Raw genomic sequence first — 20,343 nt, 5'->3', positions numbered from 1 at the left:
CAGGCAAGGAAAGGTTTTGGCCAGTAAATGGTTCTGTAGACATTTAGATATTTAGTAATTCCTAATGAATCGCTTCCTCCGTCTTACACCTCCGCCCGTCCTCTCTGACCTATGATATGAGGAGGAAGGGTAAAAAGCAAACATGGCGCAGTGGTGTGAGAAAGGCTGCCTGGCCTTATGGCCGCTTCACCATGTATTGATTTTCATATCATCGCACAAGTCGGTGGCTGGGACCAGGCGGCTCTGGCTGCCTGCTTTCAATTATCTTGATTTCAAAAAACCAGGCTGTGTGTGTGTAAAGTGGATGTTTTTTAATCTTTTGTTTCTCTTGTACTGACCATCGCAGGCATTAGGAATATCCACCTGTCATTCCTGTACGGAAAGTTCATTTGCTTTGTTTTTTAAATTATTTGTTCTCGTGTGTGTGTGTGTGTGTGTGTCGCAGAGCATCTGTCGCTGACATGAAGGCGTACAAGCTGGTTTAATGACAGCAAATAGCTGGACTTGATTGACTGGGTTTCAGAATCAAAAGATTTCAGGTGGTGGCGGCTAAAAAAAGGAGCCAATAATAATCATGGAAAGACTGAACGATGACAAACAAAACGTTATGTATGCGCAGATTATGGAATTCAGAAATGCATGACATCGGAATGATTTTGGAACTGCTATGAAATGATCACGAAACATCCTACAGCTGTGTAATCATGAAGTTTTTACTAACTCGTCCTAAAAGCGATCTGTTTGTTTTCTCTATGTTTTTGGCGCAGCGAGGCCACCAAACACAAATATCCCAGAAACGTTTCCCCCAGCCCAAGGGAAGATTTTTCTATGATTTCTAATTTGAGCATATTAATAACTTGAACTCGAGTGAAAGGGAACTGTTCCCTCGGTTTTCCCTCGCTGGTTTCCAGCTCGCACTTTAGTGGGAACGGCCGCTGTCGAAAATAAGGGATATTTCAGTTTCTCCACCTTCTCGATCAAATTCAAGCGCTTGTTTGGATGAACAGCATGCTTGTGCTGCTGGAGCAGGCTGCAGATGTCGTCTGTCCCTACGAGACGATCCGCTTTGCTTTGTGTGTCTTCCACGCTGCTCGCATCGTGTTTGGGGGGGGGGGGGGGTTAGAGCTAACTTATTTCCTTTTCCTTAGTATCTGTTGGTGCAGATTATCTGCATTGATTTATTTTAATTTGCTGCTGTTATTTTTCCTGAGAGAGAGCAGTTTGTATGTCAGATGTGTCGTTGTTTTTCCTGCTGCGTGTGAGTCGCTGATCGTGATCTGACAGCCCAGGTCGGATATTTTCAGGGACCGGGGGGGGGGCTTGTCCATCTACGTGGCAAACATCTGGATCTAGTCTCCGACCTCTTCCATTTAATCTGAATGTGGGCTTGCGCTCGTTTTACTGTAGTGGTGACACATCTGTACTGTAGGTGACACGGTTGATCCGACATGTTGCTGTGAGGCGAGACGATCCGTAGTTTGCCGATGAGCTCAGAATGAAGTCTGCAGTAAACCCTCAAAAATCCACGTCCTGGATCGGGTGTGACTCGCCCCTAAAGCCTGACGTGGCGCTCTCAGAAACGTCTCGTACAACTGCGCTGATGTCTGTACAAGTAACTGTTCGTGGGGTGGGCAGTATGGTTATGCGTAACACTAGCCAATGTGCTAACTGCTTCCACCCTGGTTACTGTCCTTCAGAACCTCATTGTGTTTTTAATCAGCAAGTACAAATTATGAATATTAAAAATGATCATTATGACAGATTTCACCCACATCGCCCACCCCCGGCTCAGAGTTGACTAAAACCATCCTGTCAACACTGGCTTACAGCTGAGGTCGTGTGAACTTGACCTCATCGCTCCCCATCAGCGCACACTAAGAACATCGGGGCGCGATGTTAAAGTGCACAAACAGGACCGAGACGTTAGCGGCAGAGCCCACTGTGCGCTCTCACCTCATCACCCCCACTCCCTTATGTTTAGGGGAGTGATGATGAATGAATGAAGGACTCACAGGACCTCCTGTTGCAGGTGATGGAAAGTAAAATGAGGATGTATTTGGTCCCTGTATGCATACAGTCGCCAAAGCTTCATAACTGACAGGGTGACCTTACTGATGAGGTCCAATCAGGTGTTTTTGTTGTTCAGGTATGTTGGCTGGTTCGCAGTTACTAAAAATGTTTTAGGGAGTGACGACACAAAGGGAACTTTCCACAGACTCATCGGTGTAACGGCATCTTTGAGAAGTCACCTTATTTAAGAGGCTGCAGTAAGCGGATTATTACACGTTGATCTCGGCACCTCAGCTTCGTCCTCGCCCAATAAACAAACAACAAAAATGGCGTTCAGATTGTTTCTGGTCAACATGGAAGCTTTTTTTCCACCACTGAAAAACAAAGGCAAGTAGAGTTAATCAAAATTTCAATTGCAAAAAGATGAAATAAGAAATTCAGTGGCAGAAACAAACTTTCAGAGACTGCCTCAAAGTTTTTGACCCAAAGCTTTGTCATGATTTGATTGTGCCAAAATTTCCACCCGAGCTGATGAGGCGAGTGTCTGTGGGAGCAAAGAGGAGCGCTAACAGAGCGACAGGGCCAGAAAAAGCCCTGCAGGTATTTTTACGCATTGCACTGTAATTTATTAATATTATTTTTATTGTTCATCAGTAGATCAAAATTAAAAGGTGGATTTAGCAACTGAAGGATGAATAATTAAATCTCTTAATTTCAAATGTGTTTTAACTTGTTTTGGACCCTTGATGCACAAAGATGTACAAATGACCCCCGAGGTTGAACTGAATCTGGCCACTTTCTGAAACACGACTACTTGATAAAAACAAACCTCATACTTGCTTTTTTGTAATACGATTTTAATACCATTCAGCCAATGTTATCGTTTCTTTTTTCTCATGAAATAAAACATGTGGGTAAAGAACGATTTGAGTGTTTTTCATGTGTCATTTATTTTTAATCACAACCGTTTTCACTTTCATTGCAAAGATCAAGTGTTGCAGATGAAGCAGATTCAGTGCACGAAACAAAAACAAAGCCATTTAATAAATTATAACTCATATTCCCCCTCCACGAGTCTGCTGATTGGGAGGGGGAGGGGTCACAGGTCATGTGGTAACAGAAAATACATTTTTTAAAAAAGCAAATTAACACTTTTCACCCAAAGCAAAGACGAGGGCAAGGATTTAAAAATATCTGATTTGGTCAAATCATATTTTTGCAAGTCAGCAAAAGGTCCCATCTACTGATTAGAAAAGGGGTGAAAGGGGAGGGGCTCATTTTATTGATTAGATAAGGAAGAAAAACAAAACATGGCTCCATGTGACATTTTGAAACAAGCTCTCCGAGCAGCTGGTGCCACCAGCGTGACCGTTTCTCTAAATCAGTTTGGAGATTTAAAAAAAGGCAAATCAGACAAAGACGACACGTCACAGGAAACAAACAAATGGCACGAAAAGCAAACAGAAACGCCAAAGTGAAAACTATCACTGCACAACTACATTAATGATGTGACGGGGTTTGTATTAAAGGCATGGAGATACGATCTAAAGACTACTTCACATTTCATTTAGACAGATCGACGTCATGTCCGTAAACAGTACTCGTGTTTGAGGGTTTCACTCAAAGGAAACGCTCCAGTCGCTCTCGACACAACACTAGACGATTTCAGACACAGCGAACCGTCAGCGGCTGATCGTGCGAGCGTTATATTTAAAGAGACTCCCTGGTGATCAGCCCTCCTGACAAAAGGAAATTCTGGGATAAACTGTGCGGTCAGCTTCTCCCTCTAGCTGCCTGAGACAACACGTGATGTCACGACGTTTGGCTCGTGAAGTACGCCGAGAAGAGGGACGGGGAGCGATCGGTGCAGCCACGTGACATCTCAACCAATCTCATCACGACCTGTGACATTAACCCCCGTCATTAGAGGTTAAAAACAACATGGGTGACCACGCTGAATGAATGACAGAGACATCTGTGGAGACTGAAATGATTCCTGATTATTCTGGTCCATGAGACCAAACGGGTCAAAGTTGGCAGCAAGACAGGATCTGACATCATTGTTTGTGCATTACGGACGAAGGAAACGGAAGTGATTCTGCTGGTTTGGAAACCATCGTGACAACAGCAGCTCGGTCCAGCCTCAGTGTCTTATTGGCTAGAGTTTATTGAATTTGAGGAAAAAGGGTACAGTAGGGTCCGGGGCAGTAAACGCTGCTGCACGCCTTAGTGGGCCTTGGCCTTGGGTTGAGTGATTCTACGGACAACACTGTACAGGACTCCAAAGTTCTGCAAAGAGACAAAAGAAACAGGGTTAGTCTCATGAGCCCAACACACTCTGCAGACCTCTGCAGCTCCGCAGTGGACTCGTCTTCAGGTACTGCCCGACTAACTACACCTGGTGAGGTGTGGGTTAGGTCCCCAACCCCCGGGCCTCGGACCGGTACGTGGCGCAAAAAAGGTTGGAGACCGCTGGGTTAGGGTATTCTGAAGCTGGCCTTGGGGCTAATCTAGCTGCTCTTGTAGTCGGTACCTGACTAATTGTTTTCCATTTCAATTGATGCTTAAAGCCGCTAAGTTGTTGTATTCTGAAGGTTATGCAGCAGTCTGCCACCAGATGGCGCTGCATTGTTGAGAAGTGCAATAAATCTGTTAATCTAGGCCTGATCTCTTTGTTAACACTGTTAGTGTTTGCTTTTAAAAAGGCGAAAGAATAAGATGGTGTGTCCTATACAAAAAGAGGCCTTGACAGAAAATTAACAGAGATCCTCAGAGTGTGGAGGAGACACCAGGGAACATGAGAGGAGCTGGACGGGGCCACAGGAGGACGCCGTTTTCTTCACCAGCCGTTCACACAGAGTAAATGTGAGAGATGTGAAAGTCTCTGCTGTGGTGAACTTTATTCCACCTGCAACACAATCCAGTATAACTGGGGGAGCATATTTGTAACCCGCTGGGTACCAGGATGAAAGACCAGCTGTTGGGCCTCACGTGGGTACAGCGCCCAGAGCGTCTCTGCAGGTCCTGGATGACAAAGACACTGACGGGCCCACGCAGTCGTTTTAGGACATTATGCAACACTGTGTTCAAATCCACCAAACAGCACCACAGCAGTGATCCAAATCTGAACGCGTTCATCTCCAGACTGTCAGGAGTGCAAACAGCAACATCCTGATTCAGCCTGTGATTCTAAACTGTGACTGTGAATCAAATCAAGCCCTTATGGTTAATTTAATTTTCATCTCCGCTGATGTTCGTTACATCATTTTGTGCTCAGTGAATTACCCGACTGGAGTATTTGGTTCCCTGGATCTGATGTGAGAGTTAAGTGTCCCCTAATGAGTCGAAACGATGCCATCATGAATAAAGTGACACTTACCTGGATAGCCAAATACACCATCCCCAGGTAGGCTGCGATGCAGACAGCCAGCAGCAGGTCAAAGATAGCGGGCTTCACTCTGAGTGAGGAGAAAGAAAAGTTTAACATGGGGCAGAGAGCGTTACTACATCATGTTTTATTTATGAATTTGATCTCATATGCAACAAAGTTTCAAAATAATTATGACATCACAGCTGTGAGCTGCAGAGGTACGAGGAGCCTTAAAGCCCCTCTGTGCAGAGAAAACCAGCTCCCTGAAGCCGTACCTGTAAGCATTCATCGTCTGCTTCAGCTGGTCATAAAACACAAACTCTGGATCCCTGAAGAGGAGAGAATGAAGAGCTGACATGCTGACGAGGACACCGATCAAAACCTACGAAATACATCAAATAAACCTCCCTCCCATCGCTGCGGGTGTGGATTTTTTCCTTTTTTTTACCTCTTGTCAGCTTTGACGTAGTGTCTTTTGACATCCTTGAGGTAGCGTCCCAGGTGATACTCCAGGGTGGACACCACGGTGCTGTCTTTGTCCACCAGCTGAGCAGCTCTGGGCTGCGCCGTGAGCCAGTCCACCACGGCTGACAGCTGCTCGTCCTGCACCTGCTGGTAGGAGACCGACCATATTACAAAAGACACGTGAGCTCAACACCTGTGATCGCTGAGAGACTGAAGATGTAACGAATCCAGATTCAGAACTAAAAATCAAGTTATCTGCTGCACTGTGTATGTTTTAGGAAAATAAAATGAATCAGGTTCCAGGGAGGCGTGCGACTCGGATGATGATGTAACAGGACAGACAGGTGACGTACCATCTGCTCAGTGAAAATCTGCAGGTCTCCAGGTGCTGCCTTTAAGTTTAAAGAAACAGGTCACATTAGCATCACAGTGCCTACAATCTTCATCGGTTTAAACCTTTTTAAAAATTGCTGTTTAGACCTTTTCTGTGAGGTTGTAGACGACCCTCGCCAGAGCCTCTGCTACCAGCTTGGTGTTCCTGCTGAGCTTCTTCACATCTACGTGAGGCCTGTAAGACACAAATACGAGTTTGCAGACAGTTAGACGACAGGAAGTCGTCCGAGGCGAAGAGCAGAAACCAGGGAGCTGATCACAGAGCGTCTGTTTTCACACACAGACAGGCTGAGACGTAGGAAGTCTGAGAAGATGCTCGCTCACAGAGAAAAGACAAATCGACAGCTACAGGAGAGGAAACGACTCTCCTGACTCCTTACAACCTCGTTTAGATTAAACATCATAAACATTATTGACAGCATGGAAAAGTCCTGCCTGTCTGCAGAGTAAAAAAGACCATCTAGATGATGCCTTTGCTAAGATTTTCCTGAATCTTGGTGGAAAATATCATCAAATAAAGCAAATGGAGTAAAAACAAAAAAGAAATACAGGTTATGTAGACGGTGCATCGATGTTAACGGCAGTTTAAAGAACATGACCATCTCATCATAACGACCATTTCAGTCACAACCTTCCTGAGCAAAAACATCAACAAAACAAGAATCTGACCACAGCTCATGACCGGCAGCTGGAATGGAAACACTATTTTTTGGTGATTCAAGAAACTGCAGTAATGAACCCACCCAGCAGGGGGCTCTCCCGCTCCGTGGCGAGAGGAGGGGGACACTGACCGCACGTCCATGATGCTGGAGCGCTGAGCCAGCCGGTGCGAGGGCAGGTGGGACAGAGTGAAGGCGGGCAGGCGGCGGATCCCAAAACGTTCGTGCTCCCACGCCAGCATGTCGTCAGCCAGGTTGATTTTCTTGTGGACCATGGAGAACTTGACCTCTGGATACTGACTCGCAACCACCTGGGAGGAAGACAGAAGAATGTAACCTCTGCTTTGGGTGTAAGAAGAAAGGTGATCCGTCTAAGCTGCTCCAAGACTCATCGAGTCTGTGACTTCTTACCGCCTCCAGCTCTTTCAGAAGGGAATACTGAGGGGTTCCCTCTTTGGGAGGTTTGGACACATGGAGGTGCAGAGAGTCTCCGTTCCCCAAAGTATCCAGACACAACACAAAGGCTACGTTATCCTGCAGCAGACTGGAGTCTGACGGGAAGAAGAGACAACAGATGTAACCAGCTTTTAAACACATTACTACTAAAAATACTACAAACTACATTCAATAATTATAAAATATGTTTTTATTAACTTGCTGTTGAAATGTGGATTATGGACGCATGAATGCTGCAGGGTTTGTGTGAGACTGCTGAACGATACCTGTGTGGTCTAAATTGTCCTCCAGCCAGCGTTTGGTGCCCTGGTAGTTAAACTTTCCTCCGCCGGACAGAAAGAACAGCAGGTTGTACCTGAACACAGCACGATTCACACATGAGAGGTTTCTGCAATATTGGTATATGCACTCACTGCAAACATCTAAACAGCCAATCACATGGCAACAAATCAATCCAATCAGAGATGGGAGCCCAGAGGGGAATGTCCAAAATGCTTCAAGCTGATGTGACATGAAAGAATGGATCTGCCCTGCCTTTGTGTGATTGGTGGTGATGTGATGGTGTGGGCGGTGCCTTCTAAGCACACTTTTAAGCTTTGAGACATGGCGTCTTATCCGGCTGGAAGCAGCCATCACTGTGGTTGTAAACACATGGTCAGCAACAGAATGTGGTGTTTAAATGATGCAGCCTGTAATTATGGCGCCTACGGAAAATAAAAAACAAGGTTTTTCTAAAATGACGCAAATGTCCAACGAGTTTTATCTAAAGTGCAACGACCACAACTTGAAATTGAGGCTAAAGTGGAAGAAGCACAAATAACAACGAACAAACTAAATCAATCTCTCCTCCACTGCATGTCTGAACGTCCCTCCCTGAGCCTGTGCCGAAGGTTTCTTCCTGTTTCTTTTCCATTGTTGCCGAGTGATTGTTCAGAGTGGGTAAATTGATTGTTATGAAGCGCCGTGAGGCAGCTGTTGTTGTGATTCGGGGCTATAGAAATAACAATCGATCAAATCTAAATCTCCTGAGTGCTTGTGGTCGTTCAACAAATGGTCAAAATAACAGAGAAATTCACAGATTTTCAATAAAACAAGACAACACAGATTACCAGTCATGTGTCACCCTCGTTTCCATAATATCCATAAATAGGAATAAAATTAGACTGACAGTATATGTGGCTTGGACTGACTACAGTGATGTCAAGAGGGTCCTTAAATTCAAATCTATACTGTGTTTGTGTAAATTACTTTGAGGAGGCATTACCCAATCAGCTGAAGTGAGATGCTCAGCACATCTCTTTTACTGTAAATAAGCATCTGATGGAGTTTAGTTGGAGCTAAGCGCAGCCCTGCAGTCACATCGTTTTGATTTGGTTGTTGTGTAATAACACAGCTTCCCATGTTTGATCGCACTTGGCTCCAGCAGGGAAAAAATGATGATGAAGCCAATCTCTAGGCTTCAGTTCAGCTCCAATTAAAAACCATTGACGGATGCCATCACTTACTACATCCATCTTATATAAGACCTACAGCAGTGCCAACGCTGCACTTATGGTAAAGTCCACTTTCACAGTCTTTAACAAGTGATTTCTTTCACTTCCTCTGCTGTTAAGTACTTTCAGACACACCATATCAGGATATTAGTGACCACTCTGAGTGTTTAACACGGTCAGATGTGCTCGTTATCTCAGCCGAGTGCAAAGATAATTCAATACAGTCCTCAAGAAGCAGCCTGACCATAACAAATGAGACAGACGTAACAAACAGACTCTGGCTTATGTTCACATGAACTACTGAGGTCAGCGATCAATGCTACGTCTGTTTTCTCATATACACTTTGCTGCAGATGTATTCACTGACCCATCCAAGTCACTGGACTCAGGCGTTCACATCACTTTCATGGCCACAGGTGTATAAAGTCATGCAGACCGCTCCTACAAACGTGTGAAAGGATCTCAGTGAACTCCAGCGTTGCACCGAGACAGCTGAAGTGAAGCAGAAGTGATTTGGAACGACAATCATAGAGCGCAGACGTCCACACTGATATGTTTTTGTTTGAAAACCCGTCTTCTTCTCTCCGTTTTGGCCTTCCAGCCACACTGAGACGGCGTTTTTTGAAAACGCTCTTCAAAGTGGATAAATTGGAAAGCGCCGGTTTCGCGTCGCGGTGTGGACAGCGTAAACGGAGGCTTTCAAAAGCATTTTAGTCATTTGATGCAGTCATGTGACCAATTCAACTAAGCCAGCAGAGAGCATTGTACAGCAGTGGTTTTGGTTTCCTCTCAATTTTGACAGTTATTAAAGATTAATATCAGTGGTACAAGCTTCAGATAAAACTCGGCACTTTTCCTCGACATTTTGCCACAAAGTAAATAAACGGCAGACAGAAGTGACGCAGCTCAATCATCTTACTTTTCATCACCAAGCACAATGCAAAGTGTTGGCGTGAAGCAAAGCACCGCTGGACTCTGGAGCAGCGGACACTTGTTCTCTGGAGTGGGAAAAGGGAAAAGGGCTCGCCCTTTATGTAAGATGTGAGAAGTTCCTGTGAAAGGAATTCTTAATGCTTCAGCATACTTTGGACCATTTCATGCTCCCAACTTTGTGGAAACAGTTCGGGGACGACCCCTTCCTGTTCCAACATGACTGCACACCAGTGCACAAAGACACGGATGAGCGAGCGTGGAGTCCTGACCTCAACCCGACAGAACACCTTTGGGATGAATTAGAGCGGAGCCAACATCAGTGTCTGACCTCACAAAAATGCTTCTGAAAGAACAGTTTGGGGGATTCTTGACAAAACTCTTAAACCCCGTGGAAAGCTTTGCCAGAAGAGCGGAAGCTGTTATAGCTGACATCATATTAAACCGTATGGATTACGAATGTCACTCGAGTTCATGCGTTTGTGAACGCAGGGGCAGAACAGACCTTCAGCGCGACGTCTAGCTTAAAGACATCGCACCACGGTGCTACCTGAGGCACAAATGATCAGAAAGAATCGTAACGTGATCGTTGTTACTCACGCAGCGTGCGTCCTCTTGTAGGTGTAGAGTTTGGAGAAGAGTCGGGCCAGTTCCAGTAACATGGACACTCCACTGCCGTTTGAGTCTGCTCCGTATGACAGCCACTACACAACAGAGCACAGGCTGATTACTTTGCTGCCCTATTTTCTCTTTTTTGACCAGCTCTCCACAAATATAACCTCTCCTACTTCAGCAAATCCTGGAGATATTTCCTGACAAACCCCCTGACTGTGTCCAAGTTGTCAGTGATGACCGAGTTAGGAAAAAAGAAGCATACCGGAGCAACACCAAAGGAGTCGTAATGAGCCACCACCACGATGGTGGGGAGGTCCTCTCCTCCAACTCCAGCCAGACGGCCCTGTGAGCAAACAGATTCAGCCGTTATATCACGCTGAGAATAAAAGAGGAACAGAAAACAATCTCACTGTGTTCAGTTAATTCCACTCTTCTGCTAATCTGCTGATCCTCTGCAGTCAGACTGAAGCGCTTTTTTAACACAAAGCTCAAAATGACTGTTTTTAGTCAATATAATGTACTTAAAGGCTGCATCAGCTCTAATCTTCACCTTTCACCAGCAGGGCCGCGCCTACATTTATTATAAGAGAGCAGAGGATGGAGTGACATGTGCTCCTGAAATTCACATAAATTATCTCCAATTAGAGTAAAGCGAGTTCAGAGATAAGCATCCCCTACAGAGGTTTCATTAAATATGAGTACACACTAACTGCAGTCATTCTGTTCAAGATCATAAACAACTAATATTTTTCTTTCTTTTAACAAAGGGGTGAGTTTGTGGTACTGAGATAGTCCATGAAACTCTCAGGCAAACACAGCTTCTGTCCATTTGGACATCACAACATCAACGCGCTCGTCTGATACAGTTCAAAGGTTACTCTAATGTAAAGTCTTGCTCCCATCAGTGTCCCGACTTTACAGACTAAGAGTCAAGGACAAACTAACCTTGTTGTTTCATTAAAATCTGACGATCACTCTCGGAGGAGGAGAGATTCTTGTGAACTGTGCAGGACAGATGACAAAGCCTTCAGATTCATTTTCAGCGTGTAAATTTTAAATAACATGAATTGTTATTCATTCATTTATGTTTTTTGTTCTGTATTCTTTTATTTATATTTACATGTTTAAAAGAAAACAATTCAATTTTATTTATACGTATTTATTTTATTATTTTATGAATATTTTATTAATTTAGAGTGTTGATTCTCAACAACAGTCCAGCAATCACATGACCACTTATGCGCCAACACCTGGCAACAGCGGGCAGGAAAAACAGGAAGAAACCTGAAAAAAATGTAATGACTAAAACACATGCAGCCTTTAATCAAAGTGTTTTTATTAGAATATTTATTTATGCTAACAGTCAAAATCAATGACTTTGTTCATTGCGTTCAGTCTATTTTGGCAAATTAATGTGCTGAGAGCAAAAGATATGATCATGTGTTTTAGCAGTTTTTAGCAGTGTTACAGTTATTCTTCTTCATCATCACCTATTTACACATGAGTAGGGCTGTTCGATATAACCATATATATCTGATGACGATATAAAAGCGTCTGTCGTTTCATTTCACGCTGTCGTTTGTTTCGTGGTGTCACAAAATAAACTGTTTACAGCAATATTTGTTCATGGTTCTGATGTCGCTGTAGTGTTTATATTAATTTCTTAAAGTTCTCTCTTTCTCTTATATTTGATATAACCACACCACGGACAGACAAGCGCCTGTTTTTATGCGTTGTCATTAGCAACAACGACGGTAACGCCATCGCGTATCCGCTTGTTTATGTTCCACATAAACCTTTCACAATAAAGCTCAAGATCCTGTTGAGACTTTTCAAAATAAACTGAATCACATGAAAGATGCAGATTATTTACAGATGAGAAGTAAAAAAGAGCCGCCAGGTGCTAAAAAATAGATCTTAGACTCAAACGTTAGAACAGGCTTTTCCCCGCAGCACGCCGTGTAATAAATACTCACAAAGAAAACGGCGCCGTTACAACTTATGTCTAAAAATGTATCGTTTCATGCATCGGTTAAAACACTCGACTCCAGCTACACGACGCACAGCTGGAAACACTTCACGCAAGTCGAGCTGCCCGAGATTCACGAGTTTACAGAAAATGTTACATTTTTGTGATTTACATCGTTATCGGACGACAGATGTCTGATATCGGGAGATGAGGTTTTGGTCATATCGCTCTACACACAAGTACCTAAAGTCAAACAGCGCCAAGCAGTTTAAAACTGCAGTTTATTGTAAGAACTCTTTGAATTATTTCCCATCCAGAAACACTGAGTCAGAGTAATCCCTGCTGAGTAAATCCACAGCTTTTGACCTGCTCGACTGTTTCTCGTTCAGGAGTTTAAGCCCACCCACATATTCAGAAGTCGCACACAAAACACTAAACCAACAGTCAGAGCTTCAGGCAGCAGCAGGTTCCACCTCAAAGCAGAGAGAAAATCCTCTGAATAGGTTTTTGTTATGTATTAGTGTTTTTTATGAAAACAAAAATACTAATTAACACAACTCGCCTTGGCAACATTTAAGAGACCAATGAGTAGAATCAAGCACCATGTTCCCAATGAGTAAATTAAACCGCGTTTCATTTCACTCAGTTGATTTTCCTCGTGTTCACCGTAGGACGAAAACGCCTTCAAAAGCTCTCAGAGAAACGATCCAAACAAAACTGTGACCCTTCATTATGTAAAACATAGTCGTAACCACCGTACTGCTTTGGCTGTAGACAAAAAAATTATCTTCCAAAAAGGCTGTAATATTCTAACATACATGAAGCTACTTTTCCTTATTCACAAAGGACTGCCAAAGGGATCCGTCTCTTCTCCCGGGAGCGACATTTGTAAAACAAGAGTGTAAACAGCGACACTGTGGAGCCACCTAATACTTTACATCTACCTGACATGAACATGCAGGTATCCTACACAGAGTTTACAATAGTGACTAAGATACAACAGCAATGACAACAATGACAACTGACCATGTGGTGGAAGTGTTACTGGAAGTAACACACACGTAGCAAACATGGAAACTGTAATCTTACACTGGAGGTCCCTGCAATCTAAATATTAGAGGTGGGGGGGAAAACACGATACAGCATAGTATTGCAGTATTTTGTGTGGTAATATTGTATTTACACAGGGGACATTAAATATTTTATGAATTAAAACACAAGAACAAGAGGACCCACCTCATGCACCACAGAGGAACGTTGCTGGGTGCAAATGTAACAGTTAAACATGAATCTGGAAACTTTCTGCATTTGTGTCTTTGTGATGATCAGAAGCAAATCGAATGACCGTATTCGATCGCAAACTGATTTCAGTTATGGTTGGATTTAATGACAGCGTTTGTGTGCTCGATGATCTCATTTTGCATAAATAATTTTTGAGTTATTTGTTTTATCCAGTAAGATAAAAGTTATTGATAAAGTTTACCTTTAAGCACATCGTTTGCAGTTGAAAAAAGCTGATAACTCACATATATGTTATTGCAATATTCAGCATAACAAAATATAAAAAATAATAGTGTATTATGGGATGTTCCCACCTCTAGTAATGGTGTCATATCTGCTACATGAGCTTTTTAGACTTCTACATCAACGTGACTTTTTTAAACCCCAACCTCCCCAAATATATATTTTTATATAAACTAACTGTGAGCAACAAACTAAAACATAAAGCAAATTAAAATGCATATAACTGATATCTAATTTCTCCTTTTTTTATTTGTCATAAGGCGCAGTAAACACTCTGGCAATTATCTCATGGATCAGTTGTTACAGAGGTAAGTATGGTTAACATATGGCTGTAAAGCAGGAGCATTATCCACCGCCAAAGTCTGGCAAGGAACAACACAAGGATGAAATCAGAAAAGATAAATGAACATCCAATCAGTTTGTAATGTGGCTCACCTCTAAACTGGTGATGGCCCAGTCACTGACGGCTTTGCTCTGAGCTCCACTGGTCACCATCTGAAAGCCGTTGGCTGTGGCCGTATGCAGCAGGACTAGAGAAAGCACAAAAAACATTATAAAAATCTAAAACGTGACGTTTAAAATCATACACATCATCAGCAGGTTCTCTACCTTCGGCCGCTGATAAGGAGCCCTGTGAGGATGAGGAGGTCAGGGTCTGTGTGTAGATAGACAGCAGCTCGTCATCCTCCATGGCGAAGTAGACGGGGACGATGGTCTCAGTAGCCAACATCTCAGGCTCCAACTCCATGAACTGCTACCGGGAGACACGGTCGAGGACAGCAGAGTTAATAAAAGGGAAGGAAATGTGACTCAACCGCTTCATCTCTGCCAGCGCCGAGAAGAACAAATGATGGGCGGAAGCAGCAAACTGCTTTACACATTTACAGAGCTGTGTAACAAAAATCTGTGCAGATAACAATTCACCAGACATGTTAATTAGTTTAACATAACACATCAAATGCCTACTACTACTATACGTCCCTCCTTTTCCAGAAGATTCCCACGCGTGAAGTGGGAGGTTTAATTAGTCACAAGATGTAGAGCATGAACACAGGAACACAGCACACGCTCAGGCTTATATGGTGCAAAGAAACCCATCAAAAACAGCTCAAAGGGGTGGTGCTGTCAAAAAAACAACTGCCTTCCTGTTCCTATCACAACTGAGGTGCCCTCGAGCATGGCACTTACTGCTGTAAAATTATGCTTTAGTTTTATCTCTGTGCAGACTATTAGCAGCAGAAAGGGAAAAAATATACTATGCATAAAAAAATGTCAACACTGGGTGTGTCTGCATTTGTGCCTTCCTGCGATGTAAACGTGTAAGCCACACGTTCTGAAATGTCTTAATACAACCATCAAGAGCACATTTTTCTCTCAAGACCTGATGCCTTACTTGGTCATATCTTCTGCAAATTATAAATATAAACTAAAGCTGTGAGCACAAAGTAGCTTACCTGCTGTTGTAATGCAATAAATTATAGCGCACACTAACGAAATCAGTGATGACTCACTCAATGGTAGCAGAGCTTTTATTAGGACAGGGTAGGCTTATACATTTCTCTTTGCTTTAGTGAATTTTCATTTAAAAAATGGCCGACGATTATGTAAAAACAAACACCAGAGTTACTAAAATAAGCCAATAATATACAAATCAGACGGGCTTGTCATAAATGTGACTGCGACCTGCCCTGATTGAAACAAAAGCACTCTGGCCAGCAAAACCACAGCTTCACTAAATTAAAAAGAATGATGGGCCAAAAGGTGCTACGGTGCAAACGCAATCCCAAAACTTCAGCCTTTGAAGTCTGATCGTGTGGCCTTGACTGGATTCAAACCTAACACAGTACCTTTAATATGAAAGAACAATCAACCTGGAAACAGTCAAAGGAACATGCGCTGAACCTCATGCAGAGTGTATATTTTGCATAACCTGTGGAGCAATTGGGTCAACTTGTTTAAAATGTGCTATAGAAATAAACTCTGACTTCACTATATACTAAACCCACCGTGGAAACCAACACAGCACTGAACTGAAAATGAAGAAGCATGCGATAGTGGATTGTGGTGTTACAGACTGGCACGCTACCTGCACTATGTCTTGCGGCATAGCAGACATGTTCCTTGGCAGGATGATGACCACAGCCCCCGCTGACTGGCGCAGGGCTTTCTGGTACTTGTCATAGGAGAAGTCCGCCAGCCGCATGATTACACAGCGACGACTTAGCACCTCTGCCTCCACAGTACGGGCCTCCGTGTTCAGGATGGCATTCCTGGTACCTGAGGACACAAGACACAAGGTTTGGAGCAGCACTGAGTGAGACCTGAAACTAATCTTTCAACACAGGGATGCTGAGGGTGAAAAAAGCTGCCCGGCACAGACCTTGGAGTGGTGAACTATTTGTCAAGGCTGACAGCTGCTATTTACTTATTTCTGCCACAGATACTAGACAGAGGAATCCCTTTAAGACACCCTTCATCTCCTCAGTCACTCTTCAGTGTACATGTTATACAGCCCTACAGGTCATTCACTCATCCAGCTAGTTATCAATTTGAGGAGCAACGGCCTGCCAGGGTTTTGCGCCTCTCACATTTAAGTTAAAATCATTAAACGTACTAAATGAGGATACGTCTTCAGCTCTGAGCTCTGGTTGCATTATTTAAAGGAGCCTGGCTCCTGCTTGGGCCATGGGGAAATGAGCTAGCTTATGCTAAGCTACATTAGCAGCCTGTTGTCATTGAAACTCCGCTTCAGGAAATTGGGCGCTTACTGTGTATGACAGCAAGGCTAACTGGTGTCGGACACTGAGCCCAGTCTCACCAACTTCACGCAGGGACGTATGCTTTTTTGTGACAAGCAGGCTAAAGAAGCAGCCACCTTACCGTACGGCTGTCCCTGTAGGTCGTACTGCTGCATGCGGTACACCGTGAACTCGTGCGACGCCTCGGCCGGGAGCGGAGACACCAGGATCAGCACCGCCGGGATGAAGACGATGAAGGTGAGGGGAAACGAAGATTTAAACATGTTATCGAACACCTCGCTGGCTTCCTCAAACATTGTGGCGACTGTATTGGGCACAAAGCTAAAGATAAAACGACCCGTTGAGCTGTCACCGCTCCCACAGACTGACAGCCAGCCAACCGCAACCGAAGCCACTTCTGATCAGGCGGGCAGTTGGACGACCTCTGGACGGGAAACCGACGAGTCTGACGCTGCTGTTTTTTGTTTTTTCATTAAACCGATTTGCTAAAGTGCCCAGTAAACAATAAGAGACATGTTATTTTTTATTTACAATAGTCAATCGATAATTTCTTATTTTAGACTGAGTTAAATTATGGGTCTTTCAGGGATCGTGTAGGACAACCATAACGGAAGAACTGTAAATTATTTACTACCACCAGATGGCGCTATGCACCATGGAAACCAGAAGAATCCCTGCGTGATCATGCTGAAGCATGCAAAAGCACTAACTCGAGAATCAGTGTTGTGTCTACACATAACACAAAACTTAGCAAAGAGCCGACTTTAAATTGTATCTTTAAGCACTTCAAATCATTTGTTTCCATTTCTTTCGTTGAATCCACAAAAAAAGGCCAAAGACAGTTTGACTGACATAAAATTGTATTTTTGTATCAACAAAGTCATTCCCAAAGACCTTTTAGCTGACAACTTGGCATACCTCAGCATTGTGTGCAGTGTTTCCTTAAAAAAACAGCCATGAAAACTGTACAAATGGAGAAGAAAAGAAGGAGTGGGCCTAAAAACTATTTGCAGAAGAAATGAAAGTCATGTCTTTGAAATGGAAAAAAGAAATCCAACCAAGACCTGATACAGGACCTGAATGATGCATCTGCTCATTCATTTGATACTCTTCACTGAAGCCCCGTCAGAAATGGTAAATGGACCTGTGAACTGAGCACTCGAAGCATTTTTTACTACAAGCCTCATTCACCCATTCACACACATTCATACAAAGGCTAACATTCGCACACATACTCAGATGGAAGCAACACAGGGTTATAATTTATTTATGTTTGATATATTAAAATGATTTCCCATCCTTTGATATGCAGACTGGGGAATCAAATCACTGACCTTTTAGAGGACCAGTGCTACTTCCTGAGCCACTGATGTCCATGTCCGTGGTCACAGAACTTACGGAGTAATGAACCCAAAGTCTGGGATCATCTTGACAGAGAACAGAACTAAAGGCAGCCAACATCCAAAGAAGCGCTTTGAATTACCTTCAAGAAGCCTTATATACTGTATTTTAGTATACGCAAGCAATACATTTCTGCAGCTTTTTCCCATTTTTCTACCAAAGTATTAAGAAATATGGGGTAGCTCAAGAATTTTGCACTGAACTGTAAGTCAAATTTGACTGGAAATTCATTTTATAGATTTTGTATGACTTTTCGCCTCTGTCAGTGCGCCCCAGGGCAGCTGTGGCTACAATGTAGCTGCCATCACCAGTGTGTGAATGTGTGTGTGTGGATGGGTGGACCACTGAATGTAGTGTGAAGCGCTTTGGGACTAAGTAAAGCGCTATATAAATACAGGCCATTTACCATTTATGACTAATTTGAGTATTTCAACTATTTCTCCTGAGGTGTTCATGCCTACAAACAAGCTCAGATGTGTATAGTTATAGTGAGGCCTACATTATTGGAGTTTTTGTCCAGTTTTATGGAAAACCAGAAGACTTCCTCTGAGGACCCCCCCCCCCCCCCCCCAAAAAAAAAAAAAAGAAAAACATGTAAACGAAATAAATATTTTAGCAAGCTTTTTTTTTTGTTACTTCACAGGAAGGTATAATACATTTATTTAATTCATTAACAACCTGCTGTTCACAGGATCTTACAGACTGCTAATAATTACCCTCCCCCTGATTTCCCTCAGAGTGACGCCTGATCGTGTATTGTTTCTCTTTGCAAACAGATTCTATGATTCGATTATGCACAGCAGTAACGAACATTTTATAATATTTAAATCAAATGAAGGCATCCAGTCAAATCGAATTGTCTATTTTGACTAAAGTTCGATTCAAAAGTCTCTTCATGTTGAGTATTAAATCATTGGTGTTCATGTTTGGGTGCAGATTTGACAAATCAAAAAGATATTTCTAATGAAGTTTTATATAATTAAAAAAAGAAAAACAATAAAAATTAAAGGCCCCAGTACAATAGGGAAAGGCTATATTCTCCCTCTCTCATCTCCCCTCCATCGCTCTCTCCTTTTCTCCCGGGGCTTCTCTGCTAAGTGGGAGATTAATGCTGATATGATGTCCTGCCATCCCACTTAATGGACCTTGGCGTCATTATTTCCTGTTGTATGAGTAATCCATGCCCAGGCTGGTGAGAGGGCAGGCAGCAAACAAAGCACAAAACCAATTTAGTGTGGATGTTGAAACTCTCATTGTAATGATTTCGCATTATTGAGAAATGATCATCTGGAGATCCGCTAACACGGCCCGCCGCCTGCTTGAAGGAAAACAAACCGCTGTAGACAAAAGTAGAAAAGGAGAATTGTTCGTGGAGGAAAGTGATGTTCTTGTGTGGCTGGAGCGTGAGCGGCATGGCAGCAGCTGCATCACATGAGTCCAATCGCTCAAAATTCATAACATTCTGTTATCGCGCGGTCACCCGACACACTGGCGCACAGAAATGTGTGCGGTCACGTTTTTCTCTTGATGTCGCCTTGGCAAAAACTTAAAAAATAATAATAATCATTTTCCTCTACTGAAGCCTGAGCGATACAACAACAGCCCAACACACCCTGCATGAACTGCTCAGTGTCCTCATTTCCTTCCAGTGCTCCTGGGAATGTCCTGAATCAGTCTGGCCCCTGCTCCCGACCCCGAGCCACAGAGAAACACTTTCTCTGTGAAACCACACAAAAGATGCAGTCAGTGTGTGTGTCGGGGTAAGTACGGTGGATTAACGAAAGATTATCTACCGAGCTGTAAGTAAGCAACTTCTGTGTAGCATGCCTGTGTACGTAGCAGCCCCCCCGTCCCATTCTCAGAGGATGCTGTCATTTTCTCACCACATGGTCACACTGAAGTGCTTCAACGACAAGGTCAGCACTGCAGAATGCCAAAGATACACTGTAAGGGGGAGCGCTCTCGGGCCAGAGTTCCCCACACAGACACCACTATTACGGCACAATGGTGGTCTGTCTGACTAAACCCTCGGAGCAGCTCGTCTGGGTACATTCAACCCTTAAAACACCACCGGCTGTAATCCCCTTGTTAATGAGCAGAAGCCTGGAAAACAACAAGATCCCATCCGATGGATAAATGTGAGAATAAGTGCAGAGGTCCATGATATGACAGCCCATTGTGAGCCTCATGGAGCTTTAAGAGTAGCTAAAGTCCATCTTCCTTTATTAGTCTTACTGATATGTGCAGTCACACTGTCTACAACCCAACTTTATTCAATATATATATTCAATGTCTAATC

The 20,343-nt window shown here is 43.4% G+C and overlaps 1 protein-coding gene across 6 annotated transcripts; it reads right to left on the bottom strand.

Moving 5' to 3' along the window:
- Window positions 1-2,680: 2,680 nt before the first annotated feature.
- Window positions 2,681-17,062, bottom strand: ncln (nicalin). Of its 6 annotated transcripts, none has more exons than XM_026158620.2 (15): window positions 16,765-17,062; window positions 15,971-16,161; window positions 14,494-14,638; window positions 14,320-14,414; window positions 10,654-10,734; window positions 10,377-10,480; window positions 7,620-7,708; window positions 7,309-7,448; window positions 6,982-7,208; window positions 6,326-6,413; window positions 6,199-6,237; window positions 5,829-5,992; window positions 5,656-5,709; window positions 5,390-5,468; window positions 2,681-4,299 (listed from the first exon to the last, which is right to left on the bottom strand). In XM_026158620.2, the coding sequence occupies exons 1-15, from the start codon at window positions 16,937-16,939 to the stop codon at window positions 4,237-4,239; spliced, it is 1,734 nt and encodes a 577-aa protein (XP_026014405.1). In that variant the 5' UTR covers window positions 16,940-17,062; the 3' UTR covers window positions 2,681-4,236. The 6 variants fall into 6 exon arrangements, with proteins under 6 accessions (XP_026014405.1, XP_026014406.1, XP_026014408.1 ...); XM_026158621.2 differs by having other exon boundaries at window positions 5,829-5,989; XM_026158623.2 differs by having other exon boundaries at window positions 7,030-7,208.
- Window positions 17,063-20,343: the final 3,281 nt, after the last annotated feature.

Source organism: Astatotilapia calliptera, chromosome 23 (genome assembly GCF_964374335.1).
Source record: "Astatotilapia calliptera chromosome 23, fAstCal68.1, whole genome shotgun sequence".
NCBI lineage: Eukaryota > Metazoa > Chordata > Actinopteri > Cichliformes > Cichlidae > Astatotilapia > Astatotilapia calliptera.
This window is presented reverse-complemented; position numbering and strand designations above follow the sequence as displayed.